The sequence below is a fragment of the Diabrotica undecimpunctata genome, chromosome 8, assembly GCF_040954645.1.
Source record: "Diabrotica undecimpunctata isolate CICGRU chromosome 8, icDiaUnde3, whole genome shotgun sequence".
NCBI classification, from domain to species: Eukaryota; Metazoa; Arthropoda; class Insecta; order Coleoptera; family Chrysomelidae; genus Diabrotica; species Diabrotica undecimpunctata.
The window spans coordinates 136,071,973-136,088,318 of record NC_092810.1 but is presented as its reverse complement, the minus strand read 5'-3'; the positions used below and the strand labels follow the sequence as shown (position 1 = coordinate 136,088,318).

Below are 16,346 nucleotides of genomic sequence, written 5' to 3'. Positions count from 1 at the left end.
CGCATTGTGGATTTTTCCTGCTTCGTATAAAGTTTTGACATTCCATCTACAGATCTTGATATTCTTTCTGCACTTTAATTTATTATCTTTTGGTAAACTCAAAACTGTCCTCCCGGAGACCCGATCGGAGGACTTATTCCGGAATTTATTTTAGTATTGAGCATTGCCATGATCGATTGACTAGGGCGTATCACAAGGCCGATTTCACAACCTCAGGACAAAAGGGTGCCCTACCAATCTTCCTGAGGTTTTGTGAGTACTGAAGACTGCCCAAGTCGTGTTTGTGAAGTACCACTAGCTAGATGGTTACGTAACGTACGCCGAGGAATATTAAATGTAAGTGCTGCCTTATGAACAACCATGGCATTTCATATGACATTCATTCTTGGGGGACATACCTGCAAAGATAAAATATTTTAAATGATTATGTAAACAATTCGTTTATAATGCCAACCAACTCTTAAGAAGGCCAGTCAATTGGCCTTATTAGGGCACTGCCTATTTCTTTAATTAACATCAAAGAACAGTAATAACGAGCAATATAGTGAAACAACAGCACCAGTTCCTAAAAGAGTATTAATTTACTTTTGCTTTACAAAGAAAACACAATTGGTACATATTATTTAAGTAACTCTATAGTGACTATCTAACTTACCTAAAATTTATAACTGAACTTCAGCACCGTAACAAACACTATTATTCCTAGTTTAATAAACAGGTCATGGCTTATCGCTCAACTTAAAATTTACCTGACAATATATATGTTGTTAAGTCTCCCTTTAAGAAAAGGTAACATTTTAACGTTGTCGTTGGTGATCGTTCAGCTCTTTGTGTTGCGTTTTCTTTTGTGAAATAAAGTTGTTGTCCATTCGCGAGGTGAACAGCTAAATCAACTGAATTGAGATGCCGTTTGTGTATGGAAAATGAAGACTCCAAACCGCCTCATTCAAATATCTTCCCATTTGATATGTTGAAACTTCATTGTTATTTGGAGCCACGATACCAAATACTTACATCTTTACATTATCTATGATTAATCTATGGTTAATCTATGATTAACATTTGTTAATCATAGATTCCTTTGTTAATCATAGTATGGCGCTATCTATTACTTATATTGCAATTTAAAATGACAGAAAAACTGTTTTTATTTGTCTTTCCATACAATTTTTTTAAAGTTATCTCTTACACAAACCTTCTCCTGATAATAACAAACACAACAAAAAAAGAATTATCTAATTTGGTGCAGTTGTTCTGAAGTGATGCCTATACAAACATTTCGATGATTCATTTTTATTAATATAGATATTCTTAAAGTTGCAATTCCATTCGGAATTTTCTGGAGTATACTTATGATTGCAGGCTCAATACATGGTATTTTGCTTTACAAGTGGCATGTCTTTGATACCTGTCTATTTCAGCAAGATTATAACTAGAAAAAAATCTCAGGTAGAATGGGATAATTTGAAAAGAGTAGTAAAATAATCAAAGCTCTTTATTAACAGTACATAATTAACTACAAATATATATACTACATATTACTTATATTTAAATTCAAAATATTCTATACAAACAATACTGGTATTTCTAGAAAATGTTTAATAACTTAATATATATTTGGTAATCATCTGGCATCTAATAATTGTGGAAAAATATAGTCTAGTTTACCATTTACACTTTTTAAGGTAGATTTTATGAAAAATAAGTTTTTCTATATTTAAAAATTGCCCAATAAAATGATATGAGATTGGAATTCACTAGAATAAAAAAAATATGCAATACCTACGACTTTTTAAAGGATGCTAAATGTGTATACTACACATTGCTAAATGTGATAAATAAGTTTTGAATTTTTTGTATGAAGATTAAATAATATTGAATGTAAGTTTATAACTATAATCATGCTTTAAATACTTACCTAAGAAAAATGATGTTACTTTAGTAGTTTACTAGTTTGAACAAGTTACTAATCTTAAATGAAAAACCTAGGACAACATTTAGTAAATCAACAATATAACATATTTTTATAACTGACATAATCAAAATAATTGAAAATCTTATTTAATATTGATCTCTTACATCAGAATATAATATATACCAAGAAGATGAAACCAATACACCAAATGAAGAATATCTAATGTCAGATAATTACCGGAATGATACATTTCATGCTGTTGGTTCATTTGTTTTATTTACATCTTCTCTATTATCTGTGTTAGCTTTATCCTGCTGTAATTGATTCCGAATTTCCCTGTTTGCATGGAGTAGTTCTAGTAACTGTGAATGTATATTATCATTTTTCTGTTCTATGTCATCCAAAGCAGAGTTTAAGGCATCTAACTGGTTATCAAGAGCAGCAAATTCTGAAAAAAATTATTTTTTGAATTTTCTCTAGCATACCATGTGTCATTAGAAATATGAAGTAATTGTAAATTATAAATGCAAACAATGTTTGTTAATATCTTCAGTTATTACTATTTCTCAAAACTCATTAGTATCTTAAAAAAAAAGTGGTAAAGTAGGTGTTACTGTAGACCATTGCGAAGCTTCATACATTGTTTCTGTATGTTTAAATTTTAAAATTATTACATTTCAAAAATCAAACTAACAAATTATGGTCAGTTTTGATATTTTGTATATCTAACAGCCACCCCCTCATTACGTACACAAATGGACTCTTCTGCTGTGACTGTATAAATATGAAAATTTTTAAAATGTTTTACTAATAGTTGTATTTAAGTATATGAAATTATGAATTATATTTATATGAAATTATGAAAATATAAATAAATATAATTTGATACCAAATTGAATTAGTATATAAACTAAATAAGATGTTTAAAAATAATAAGTAGTATTAAAAAAGTGGAACAGTAGGCAGTACTGTAGACTAGCGGTGGAGCTTCATACTATAATTATTTAAATAATATTTTTAATTTTAAATAAAGTAAATTTTATTATTTATTTATTTTTTAAATTTAAGACAAGTTTAATAAATTATTAAGTATGTCAAGAACATATTATGTTTAAATTAAACTAACAATGTTCCATTTATTTCGCAGAACTGTTTGCAATATATCGAGCTCTGGCATGGACTATTAAGAAGAAAATGTATGATCAACAAATAGTAATCCTGTCGGATTCAAAATTTATGTTGTCAGCTTAAGATAATTTGCATAAGCATATATACAAAAACAGTATTATCATCAAAATTTTATAAAATTGACTAAAGTTACTTAAAAGAAATAATGCAGTCTCTTTCATTTGGGTAAAGAGACATGCTGGTATCTCGGGTAGAGCCAAAGATTATTCTGCTAACGAGGCAGCCTCAAAAGGACTTAGTTGGCTCAATAGAAGTGATTTAGTCTCGCTGCATAAACAAGAATTAAAAGAAGACTTGAATGGAATATTTTCTATAACAGAAGTAACAACCTATATACAAAAATTCACTGTTTGACCTACTGCACCTTTGTGTCCAGCATGTAATTTTTTCCAGATATAGCAGAGTGCTCAATTAATTAATGTTAATCATTAGAATAATTATTTACGGAAGATATTCCCTCTTTTCTCTTGATATGACTCTCATTTTCAATTATTTCCCTACCAAGGAACCTTTATGGGTCATTATTGTAGATAAAATCAATCAAAAATTTAACTAAAATTACGTTTGTTGCATCTAATGAAGCTTCGATATTTTAAAAATTACCTTCAGGCGTCATATCTTCTAAATTATTATCATCATTGTTTTCATCCACATCATTTTCCGAATTTGTATCCATTTCTTCTGAAGGCGGATTTTCCTCATGCTCATTTATATTCCCATTCATATTCTCACTTTGATTTTCTTTTTTCTCATTTGGTGTGATCTCCTCCTCGCCCATGCTAATCTTGATGATGTTTTATGTTTTAAATTTTTTGATATTCTAACATTTTCCTAGAAACTGGTTAATCTTTAAATTCAGCCAGAGAAAACTAGATCAACCCAACCATCATATGATTTTGACATTACACAAAAACAACACAAACAAGGATAGCCAAGGTTAACGCACATTTTATTTGTGCACCCTTCCGTTTGGTGGCACTGCTAGTCTCGTTCCTGTATATAGAGGCACAGTTTAACCACAAATATTTTTTTCTTTCTTTTTTATACTATGATAGAGGTAAGAAACCAATGACACGTCATTGTAAGAAACCATACCTCCATCAGGTAATATTCAAAAATAATATAGACGCGTTGTTCTTGTTGATCCATGTTCCTGCGCGTTGTTCGTTGTCACTTTGATTAAAGCAGAGATACACAAACCATACATACTCTGTATTCTATGGTCTGTGCAGAGATATGTAAGAGAGCTCTCTTACATTGGATTAAAGTCACAGTCAGAGTACATATAAAGAATATAGACGCATATGTAAATATGCGTCTATATTCTTTGGTACGTATTAGTCCATCCATCGAGATTTAAACTCGATGACATAGCTACAGTATATTGCTAAATAATTTTTTAGCGATATACTGTGCCGTAGCGTAGCCCTTTGTGGTATATACTTTGCTAGAAGTCTTCCACTCCTTGAGAAGAATACATCATATTTTATTTGTTTTGTTTTTCATAAATAGTACAGAAAGATACAATTTTCGACGATTTTTAATTATGCAATCGAACACAATAGCACAATACACGGAATAGCCACAGTATATTGCTAAAGAATCTTCTTCAGCAATATACTGTGGAATAGCAATGGAAGCGTGAATAACTGAATAAAAAAGATGTGTTCCAGATTGCATGGATACTACTACAAATCGTTTTCCAATTCCATGAAATTATATATGGATATGTTTGATAAATGTGTAAATGCTGTTAAGAGCCCTAAATTAGAGAAGACAGAAACTATTTATAACAATTTTCATATGCGCTAGTCATTTTAAAGAGGGTCATATAATCAAAGTTGGACATAGGGACATTAAGAGAACAGCCGTTTCGAGTTTGTTTTTACCTTTTACCAGGACCAGGTAAGGAGACCAAGACCAGGCTTGTATTCACATAGGTAAAACTTGACCCTAGAATAACAAAACAGTTATTTAAATACTGAGAAGTTCTTGAGAACACTAAATTATACTGCACTTTGCTTCAATTATTAATATTTCTTGTAACACATATAAAATTTCTTCTAACATTTTTATACATAAAGATTTTGTGTGTGTGCTGTTGGTTTCTTTTGACTGTGGACTTAATCCATTAGCCTAATAAAAATTAAATCCATAAAGATTTTATTCTATATTTGATTCTTCAATTTTTTTAACCACTTTGGCATTTTAATGTAATGGAAAATAAAAATATAAGCTCAACATAACAAGAAAACCCAAGTAGAATACGAAGAATATATACATAAATTATCGGGTTTTTTTTTTTAGGATTATATTGATTTTCCCCTATTTTAAAATGAATACAATCCTAGATAATTTAACAAGGATCTAGGGATCCCACCTTAAATTTTCACCTTTACCATGCGAGATGCGCTATGCACCATTACGCAGATGATTTTAAGGCTTTAACATTTTTGTTTCTCCTAACCTAACTTGTATCTTTTACCGATTAAAAAAGGAGATCAATGCTCATCATATTATAACCAATAAAAATAACCTTGGTCCATCCTTGGCCGTTTTCTTGGGTTGTTCAAAATTTCTATAAATTTTTTGAGAACGATTTCAAAACGTCAAACTTTGGTTAGTAAAAAAATGTGATTTTCATTACAACCAATAAATTGTGGCTTAATCCCATATAAACATAATATTTAAATTAAAAAAGAAGTTTAAAAAAGTTTCATAGTAAAAGATTTTGCTATTTAGTAGTGGGAATAAAATGTAAAGAAACATACAAAAAACCAGTAGAAGTACTCAATGTTTGTCAAATAAAACAAGAATAGGCTTTTTGAAAGAGGAAAGAAAGAATTTTGGAAATTAAGATAATATATTATGAATGATATGAAGGATAAAATTTTCTTTTAAATTAATTATGAGATTTGCTAGTCATCATTTTAATCATAATTTCGATAAGACTACATAAATGAAAGATTATAATTGGTTAATTAAATATCTAGCTTAAATCTAGTTTTCAAATAAATTGTCAATTTATTATTTCTTGAAATCACAAGCCAAAATTTTAAAATCATAATATGCGTAATGGAGCATCGCGCAGATCGCATGGTAAAGGTAAAAATTTAAGGTGGGATCCCTAGATCCAAGTGATAATTTAATGTATCTTTTGAACGTACCGTCATGCATATATAGTTGCGCACCCTGGCACTAGGCAATGCGCCAATCGTCGTTTTATTTGTTATCACTGGACTGGCACTGCTACGTGGGAGTGTGCTGTGAAAAATTCTTCTTTTTGTTGACAATCTGAAAATTTCTTTTTACAAAATATAAATGGATACTTTAGCAGAAAAATATAGATCACTAAAAGTGAGCATTTAAAAGATGATTAATAATGTGGAGGAAAAATCTGCTTATACAATGTTATTATAATATTATATTTCTAAGATGAAAACCATAGACGTATATAAAAAAATACGTCTAAGATGAAAACTCAAAAAATAAAATTGACTGTACGATCTGTCATATGTGATAGACCTGGCAGAAGAATAAAATAAGATATTTAAGGTTATATACAAACAAAAGATTCCCGCCAATTTAGATTAGGTTTAGTAGTTTTCTACAAAATATATTATTTTTGGATAATTTAAATATGGAAGATTCTCGTAAATATTATTTTATTATATATCATATTTGATCTACTAAATAATTTAATTTTAGCACAAGAGGCACGATCCAATAAAAGATCTCGAGAGACTTCTTACAAAGCAAAAGCTTTTGAAAAATTCAAACAGTTAAAGAAAGGATTAAAAAATAAATATGAAGTTGATGAAATAGATAACGTTTATGAAGTAGTTGAAGAAAAACAGTATGTCAAGGAAGTTTTATCAAGATATGATGATGATTGGATTGTGGATGATGGTAATTTAAAACTTTAATTGAAATGAGTTTAATCCATGGTCACTATAAACCTCCCACTGTTATTTAAGTTTACAATATGTTTTTTTGACTTGCCTCTTTGTTTGGATATGTTTTTGGTTTGATGTTAATGTATTTATCACCATTTTGGCCACTCATCATTTCGTTCTTCTTGCTCACATCTGATATAGGACGCTGCAAAAACAACTTATTAAGCTTGGCTAAATAGTATAGAATTAGGTTTTCGTTAGTTTTACGGTCTATTTTTGTTGGTTTGTCGCTCTTCGGAAAGTCTCACAACTTTTGAAATGGAGTGCTTACATTTTCTGTGAGTGCTTTTATTTCAAAAAGTAATTAAAGAAAAAACGTACAATGTAGTGAACGAAGCCATAGAATACGGTTTTAGAAACAAAATTTTACAATATGTTTTTCATATTTCATAATATCATACCCTCATATAAGCCTGTTTAGTAAATTTATCAGTCATCTCAGTATAAAATCCTTTTTGTTTTTTGTTTCTTTCCTGCTAACACATACTATATTTAAATCAAATTACAGATGGCAGTGGATATGTGGAAGATGGTAGAGATATATTTGATGATGATCTTGATATGGAGTCAATTGCTCAAGCTTCAGCTAAAGGCAAAGGCACTAAGCGAAAAACAAAAAATGTATCTGAAAATGCTGGGAAAGGAAAAATTCAACAAATGTTATCTAGTTTACAGTCAAAGAAGAAAGTGGTAATATAATTGAATCAATGATTTAACTTAGTGTCTAGTTCACTTCATAGTAAATTATTTATATTTTAGAAAAGGCTACTAGGTTTAATGTAGATAAAATGTTGTAGTGATGTAGTAAATGATGTAGTGATAAAACTATGTATGTATATATCTCTCGCTTACTTTTTACATTAATTGTAGTCTTGTCTAGAATCACAAAGACTAAAATTTTCAAACACATTGTAATTTTTTCTTGTTAAATCCCTCTACAATATATTAATTGTTATTATTATTTATTTACTCTTATATTTTAGGAAACAAAAATTGATGATGATGATATGCTGTCAGAAATACTTGGTGAGATTGACACCTCACCCTCCACTAGTGCACAAAAACCAAAGATTAAAGAATATTCAGCTTTAGCTAAAAAGTTGGCTGCTAAGGACTATATGAAAAATTTCTCTCAACCCTCCAAAAAACGTGTCATTGAGAGGAAATCATTACCAAATGAGAATGTTGAGGAGGTGACACATGGTTCTGTGTTAAAAGAAGTACAACCTAATGTGGAACAAACCACAAAAAACTCCCAAAAGAATTTTTCAGAAAAGAATGTTATTAATCCTTTTAAAAAAGTAAAAGTAAGTTTCTTAACATTCCTCAATTTCCCTGTTATTGATTTTTCTGCCCTAAAATGTTTTGTATATAGTAGCATTTCTATTATTTTTTGTATTTTTTAAATATTTATCTTTTGTAATATAAATCAGAATGAAATTTTCAAATCGTGTAGTATAAATCTAAGCAATGTATTTTATTTTACATTTGGCAAAGTAATAACTGAATTATCACAGAAGGAACTACATCCCATCAATTGGCCAGAGTGTCTTCTCCTATCAGTGCACATCTATGAGATTTCTTTATATCCTCTATTTGTATTGATATTTCATATTTCACACACAATCTGACAATGCTGCTACTGATTCTAACATGACCTAGATCACTTTTTAGCTATATTTTTGTTGTTGATAAGCACTATTTTTTATTTTTTTGTGTTGCTTTATTTACTCACAACACTGATAATGTAATTTCCTTATTTTTTTTGGTGGAATAATAGTCTTTGTCTACATTGATTTTCTTGGGCTCAAGAAATTTTTACTTTTTTTGAATAATTTCCCTCAATTTTCACTTATATTTGAGGTTTTTAAAGGAATAAATTTTATCACCACTTTCACTTTCCACAGAACTGCTTGTGTTATTATTGTTACACATTGCTATTTTCTATTTAATATTTTTTAGGAAACTCCTACAGTAAAACAGCCACAAACTGAAGCTGTCCAAGAAGATATTTCAATAGAAGAAACTGCTGAAGAAACTTTTGATGACACCTTGACAGAAGCTTTCGATGATGACTCCATGTTTGAAGAGTTGGATAAAACCCCAACTGGACCATCTCAAAAAGGTGCAAGTCAGACTATCGAGACTGATTTAACTCAGGATGACTTTGGTGATGATTTCGATGTTACCCAAATTGAAGAATTTGAGTCTCAACCATCTGAAGATGTTGAAGAAGCTAGTGAAAAGCTTTCAGATGAACTACAGGCTGAATTTGAAACGGAATGGGAGAACTTTATGAACAAAACTGTTGATATTGATAACACAACTGAAGCTTTCTTGGATAAGAGTGATATCCCTACAATAGATGTTGAAGGGAAAAAGGTAAATTTTCAAATTATATTTTTTTATGGAATTGCACAATATATTTTGTAATGTTTAATCTGTGTTACAGTATATTTCTGTAACTTAAAACTAATGATACAACAACTAGTACATTGTTTTTAAGAACAACTGTTAATAAAATTAACTCTTTGACAGGCGCCACTAAAAAATTACAAATCTCAGAAGTTCTAAAATGAATTATAACATTTAAAACTGGTTCTTTTCAATTACACAAGTACGTTTTTGAAACAATACAACTTCAGCTACAAATTCCATCCAATACTGTCTTCATTGAAGCATTTCCTGTGACAGGAGATCTTTTGTAACATGAAAGTTTAAATTAAGCATTTTTTAGGCATATTTCAAATGCCTCATATTTGTTGCCAAAACTCAAAATCGAAATTTCATGTTATAGATTTTAAACATTTGGCTCTAACAATGAAAATTCCTCAGCAAAAGGTCAATGGAAGTAATATATTTTATGAATCTCATCATAAATCATAAAAAACGGCAAAAATCACGAAACATTTATTTATTTAACCACTTTAGAAAATTACTTTATTTGTGGCAAAATGCAAATGCACTTTTTTGACTCACCTGAAAATGCATTCTGATTATTGTCGATAGGATAGTCTGATCAAAAGATATCGAATTTTTCGTATCAGCAAAATTTAGCTTGTTGGTCCCGTTTTTAAAGATCAAATCTGTTAACTGGACTAATAACTTTCTTCTAGTGATTGTTACTTTCAATTTTTTAGATATTCCGTTTTTTCTGGTGGGATGCTTACGAGGACCCGTTGAAGCAAAGGGGAACAGTTTTCTTATTTGGAAGAACTTACTGCGAACAAAGCAAGAGCTTCGTCAGCTGTTGTGTAGCAGTTAGAAACATTGATAGACGTCTATTTGTTTTGCCAAGGCCATATGTAAGTAGATTATTTTTAAAATGAAATATGAAAAAGAATTGCATTTTTTACAATTTTAGTTCCAGCATTCTCATACACCTTTTTCAAGGTTTACCTCTCGTCAGGTATACTTTTTTGTACTAAAGTTTGTGAGAACTCGAGCTGAAACGAAATGCGATGTTGTTTTATAATTACATAACTATTTTTTAAAAACCAAGTGCGGCCAAATATGAACATATTGTCTGCAATTTCCATCCATTTATCGTTTTTAAAAAATAACTTCGATGCCTACTTCAGAGAAGATATGGAAAAGATTGATGCAATCAATTATATTTTTTGGCTCATTTGCTACATTTCAATACCACATTAAAATGTTAACCAAAGCAGGTGAATAAGTTATTTACTTACTAGAGGATAAGTTACTGAAAACAACTTTTAATCACACTCTCTTAACAAAATTTATTTTCCAGTTGATGAAAACTATTCCTGTCTATTTGATTATAAGTGATTGTCTATTTGGAGTTAAAAGTCCTTCCCCATCAGTACCTTATGCCTTTAGGAAACAGGATTTTCAGCTATGGTTAATACAAAATAATCTTCTTCTTCAAGTGCCATCTCCGCGGCGGAGGTCGGCAATCATCATAGCTATTCGGACTTTTGAGAAGGCTGCTCTGAAAAGTTCATTTGATGTACATCCGTACCACTCTCTCAGGTTGCGCAGCCATGACATTCTACGCCTCCCTATGCTTCTCTTTCCTTGGATCTTTCCCTGCATGATCAGTTGGAGCAAGGTGTATTTCTCTCCACGTGTAATATGTCCAAGATATTCCAATTTTTTTGTTTTTATTGAATTTAAAATTTCCATTTCTTTGTTCATCCTTCTCAGAACCTCTTTGTTTGTGACGTGTTCTGTCCATGATATTTTCAGAATTCTTCTGTACACCCACAGCTCAAATGATTCCAGTTTTTTCATTGATGTAGCATTCAAGGTCCAAGATTCCATTCCATAAAATAAGGTCGAAAAAACATAGCACCTCGCCAACCTAACTCTTAGTTCCAGTTTTAAATCCCTGGTACATAGAACTCTTCTCATTTTGTTGAAATTTGCTCTAGCCTTTTCTATTCTTATTTTTATCTCCTGATTGTAATCATTTGTGGAGTTAATCATTGTTCCCAGGTATGCATATTTGTCCACTTGTTCGACGTTGGTTTCGTTTATTAGAAGACTCTCGTTATTTCTTTGAGTTTTTCATATTCTTATAAATTTCGTCTTCTTGACATTCATTGTTAGACCATACTCTTTTCCATACTCTGCTATTCTGGTCACCAGTCTCTGAAGATCTTCAATGTTTTCGGCTAAAATCACAGTGTCGTCCGCATATCTAATGTTGTTAATGGGAACTCCATTTAATACACAAAATAATGCAGATGTATCAAACTCATTGCAATTAAAACGACTAACATTGATGTTGATGCTGATGCAGTTATAATAGACATAGAAAACAAATACATCCTTCTTACTAAAATAATGCTCTCTTCAAAGTATCAGTCAATAAATAGTAACATAATGTCTTTTCTGATTTGAATAGTCCTTCATTTGTAAAGTTACACTCTTTTTTTCCTTCACGACCGCAGTTTTCTGCTTCCCAATATGAACTATAGTATAGTTTCATAATTGTAGGCAATAATTCTGAGAAATGATATTGAGTTTTAACGGCAACACTGTTGCCTAGTTGTGATTTTGGATAATTTACCAATTACCAGTATAGAAGACATAAGTATTTTAAATAGATAAAAAGAAATAAAATTAGACTTAGTCACAATTAATTTAATTTGACTACCAAAACGACCGGTTTCGCTTTCTACACTTTGCAAAGCATCTTCAGGTCAAACGGTACAAAGTAAGTTAAACGCTATAAAAAGTAAATTATAAAAGCCCATATAAGGCCTTTATAAAGATAAAGATCAAAAAAGGTTATAGTAAATATGCCAATATTACGTGTCTGTGTTTATTAATATGCATAAAATTGATTTAGCAGACAAAGTGAAAACCCACAAATCAGTAAGAAATAATCTATTGAATTGTAATAAATTAGAAACAAACAAAATACTACTTACATGCCTGTACAAGAATTTTTAGATAATGATTCGTGATACATAGTTCAAACTATCCTGTAATTGCTGATGATGGGTAATCTTCAGTTATTGTTTTAACTGTCTGACAATTAACGAGGAAGTTTCTTGAGGGGAGAGATGTTAACAAATGAAATAGGAGTAAGGTATATGTGATTGTTCGTTAAATGAAAGTGATGTTTTATATTATTTAAATTATTAAAGTTATTTATATTTATTCATAAGGTATATTTTAGAAATGTGTGTTAATTTATTGAAATTTTTTACAGTACTATTTTGTGGGTGTGCAATTTCTTTGACTTGTAATTATCAAATTTTTTTGATAAAGTCCTTTTATCAAAAAAATTTAAAATAAAATTATAAAATAAAAAAATATAGACATTTTTTGTACGCCACTGGAAGACCAAGAATAACTCTAATTTCTATTCATAATTTCTTGAAATTTAGTGCCTACAATTTTGAAATTATACTTCATACTATAATTTTTAACAGTCGCTTTTACTTAAATTATAAACCTGAAAAAGCCACAATGCGATGAAACACGTTGGGTATGAGTTATAGAGAATATTATTCAAAAATAAACTTTCTTGAATAATCCTGAATCTTTTTAATTAATATTTAAGTTAAATAAATTATTATAATGAACTGGTAATTTAATAACGATATCATATTTTTTGCCATGCCACTCAGGATATAATTAATAGAGAAAAATATATGAATGTAGGTGTGTATATTAATTTTAGGAACTTGGTGCGGATGGACAACCTACAGACACTCCGGTTACATTTAAGAAAATGTATGAAGAATTCAATGATAGGGTACTTAAGCCCATAGGAGTTAGTACCTTCAGATCTAGACAGACCAGTAAAAAATATGCTTTTGATCCGAATATACCACACGAATCGGAATATATGGAAATCAGATATCCAGTAAGTTTTTGTTATTTTGACTTAGGTATCGTAAATAGTAAACTTACAGCTGGCCAATGGTAACGTGTCCGGCGATAAGCGATTAACGTAAAAACATTAATAAAGGTAAATTTAAATCATAAGGGTTGCCCAGTAATAAATATGAAACCATACACGATTAGATCGCCATTCTTGTTTATAAAGGCCAAAGCTGAAAAATTTTAAAATGTTTAAAGACAAATCCTAATGAACTTGAGATTCACAGATCTTGATCCTAGTCTTGAAACTTTGTAGCTTTCATATTCTAATGCCTCTGATATCATTAAAGGCAGGTTGTTAAATATAATAGTTGTCGAATTAATTGTTTTTTTTTAATTTTTAACAGTTTATTTATATTATACACTGGCGCCACCTATTAGCAGATCTATAAAATGTTTTGTTGTAACTTTGTTACCACCTTTTGGCTAAGTTTACATTTATAGAAAAGAAATATGTCTTTTCAGTGGCTGTAAATTTACCAAAAAGTTTTGGTGAAACTTTGGCTCTGCTCGGCTATTGGTGGTGGACCCTTTTCTCTATTGTTGTTTGATCTAATGGTATATCAGGGTTTGCTTCCCTCCTATATCCTTCAAGCTTTTTCTTAAAATGTTCTGTCCATGTTCTTAGTATTTCTTTCTGTTTTGTCAATATATTACCTTTCTTATCTGTACACTTCCTTGTTCTGGATTTCAATTATTTTCTGCTTTTGTTCAACGGTTAGTAAAACATTCTTGTCTCTTTTGTCTTACTTAGTTCTTGTAGTTCTTGAAGTTCTTTGTTCATATTTTCTCTCTTCTTAGTAACCCCTGAAGTTAAGTTACTCTATATATTGATGCATGCAATCCTAATAATTCCTATTACTTTCATTTTAGGCAAATGATCCAAAAATTGATGCCGATCTTATACCCAAAAGGACACGCACCTTTTCAAAAATTTTCGGATTAAACACTAGTTTTCTTGAGATCTTTTTCCTAGAGAGAAAAATTAAGGGGCCTTGTTGGTTGGACATATCGAATCCAGTGCCAGTTACGAACCCCTTAAGTTGGTGTAAGTTCGAAGTGAACTGCGCGAAGATGGTTGATTTACAGGTGACAGTGACAGAAAAGCCACTGCCTCCACCTCCGCTGGTTGTAACTGCTATTAACATAAGGACTTGCATCAACAGAAAAACTTGTGGCCATGAAATTGTGATGGCTTCTTGCTTGACACATAAAAAGTATGCCGTAGATATGCAGCCTCCAGATCCCCCGTTTCAACAACATTTCTGTGGTAAGTATTAACTTGTATATTTTAAATTTGTGATATACGATTAAATTAGCAATTAAAACAAATTAAAATGTATTTTTAAATGTTTGACAGCATGCTAAAGAGTCAAAATTCTAATTAGGTAGAAAATAATGTGGCAGAACCACCGCATCCATATTCGCTACCAGAAAAATCCAACAAACTGCTATATCCGAGTAATCGCTGGGATAGAAGGTGTCCTTAACGGATGACTTTTAACGGATGATTTTTATGATGTACAGGGTAAAAGGTGCCAAGAAAATAGATGCCAAGGGCATTTTGGGCATTTTTAATGCTCTCTACAGCCAAACTGGGTTATACATAGTTCTGTTTCTTCTTATTCTTCCATGTACGATGCTTATAAAAATTGTCAATATGTGGGTTATGAACATAATTGCCGAAAGAGAGGGAGACAATTACGATGGAACGAGAAATGGCGATTAACGCAACTAGAGCTTCTTTGCTTTTCTTTGATTATTTCCAGGTCTTCATATAGGTCCAAACTTAAAAAATTTTTCTGTGGGATATTGTGTAATAGAGTGACATCATCTGGGATATTATGACTGTGGCTGTTTTGTTTTAGATGTTGAGAGAAAGTGGAAGTGTTCTCTCCTTTGGTGTACCCAAGAGAGTGTGAGTACAATGACCTGCAGATTCTCCTTCTAGTGGTATCACAGTTGGAACATATTAGCTTGTAAACAGCCTGTCATTCTGGCGGGAACACTAGAGGAACTGCAACACCTTGCTCAACTACTAAATATATATTGCAACGATTATGGACTAAAAAAAAAATCGGTTGCCTGTAAAGTCGGTTTTACGGGCGAAGATTTTACGTGACAACGTCTTTTTCTCGGTAGAATATTTATTGATATGAATATTATTAAATTGCACAATAGTTGTTTGCAGTTGAAACGCGCTGTTTCTTCTCAATCGACTGAATTACGATTGATTGCAGAGTGATTTAAACTAATAATTTACTTAACACTATCAACATTTGTCAATAGTATGACATAACCTATAAACTCAGTTTCTCAACTTTTGTGTCAATCTAACAATCAATCAATCATAGTTTACGATAATGAAATATTAGTGTACAATTATTTACCTTTATTGTTGTAGTTGTTGTAAATGACGAATCTAAGCACTCCACATTTTCACTACAGACACAGCTGACGATACTTTAACCACACGTGTGAACTTGTATTATGACGCTTTCTCGGTTTTCCAACGCCAAGAACGCTCGAGAAAGACAGAGACACAAGCACGCACCGATTCAACGCGCCTAATTCTCTAGTGCTGCGCGCGCAGCGGACCGATCATGTTTGAGTGGGAGAGAGACGCAAGGCATTCGCCGGTCCGGCGGGCCTCTCTCTCGTTCGGTGACTCATCTTAACAGACGTGAGCGGGCGTTACAATTTTTCCTGAGTGACTCCGAGCCACAACCTAATTTAAGACGTTGTCACGTCAATAAATTTGAATAAAACCAAGTTTATGGTATTTACAAAAGCACAAAACATCAAAGTTAAGCTAGTGCTAGACAACACAGAAATTGAACAAATATCTTCATACAAATACCTTGAAGATACTGATTAAACAAAAGAAATAAGATGCCGCATTGAAATTGCAAGGTCAACTTTTA

General features: G+C 31.1%; 2 protein-coding genes across 2 annotated transcripts in view; one reads left to right on the top strand and one right to left on the bottom strand.

Annotated features, from left to right (window-relative positions):
• Positions 1 to 1,479: 1,479 nt before the first annotated feature.
• LOC140448609 (uncharacterized) lies at positions 1,480 to 4,010 on the bottom strand. Its single transcript, XM_072541703.1, has 2 exons — positions 3,707 to 4,010; positions 1,480 to 2,363 (listed from the first exon to the last, which is right to left on the bottom strand). The coding sequence occupies exons 1-2, from the start codon at positions 3,879 to 3,881 to the stop codon at positions 2,167 to 2,169; spliced, it is 372 nt and encodes a 123-aa protein (XP_072397804.1). The 5' UTR covers positions 3,882 to 4,010; the 3' UTR covers positions 1,480 to 2,166.
• Positions 4,011 to 6,630: 2,620 nt separating this feature from the next.
• The window catches only part of PolA1 (DNA polymerase alpha catalytic subunit), a 31,979-nt gene continuing 22,263 nt past the window's right edge, over positions 6,631 to 16,346 (top strand). The window contains exons 1-8 of the mRNA XM_072541119.1: positions 6,631 to 6,756; positions 6,812 to 7,012; positions 7,568 to 7,749; positions 8,043 to 8,366; positions 9,022 to 9,441; positions 10,200 to 10,364; positions 13,220 to 13,405; positions 14,296 to 14,692. Coding sequence (XP_072397220.1) covers positions 6,744 to 6,756; positions 6,812 to 7,012; positions 7,568 to 7,749; positions 8,043 to 8,366; positions 9,022 to 9,441; positions 10,200 to 10,364; positions 13,220 to 13,405; positions 14,296 to 14,692 — 1,888 coding nt within the window. The 5' untranslated portion in view covers positions 6,631 to 6,743. The remainder of the gene's footprint in view (positions 6,757 to 6,811; positions 7,013 to 7,567; positions 7,750 to 8,042; positions 8,367 to 9,021; positions 9,442 to 10,199; positions 10,365 to 13,219; positions 13,406 to 14,295; positions 14,693 to 16,346) is intronic.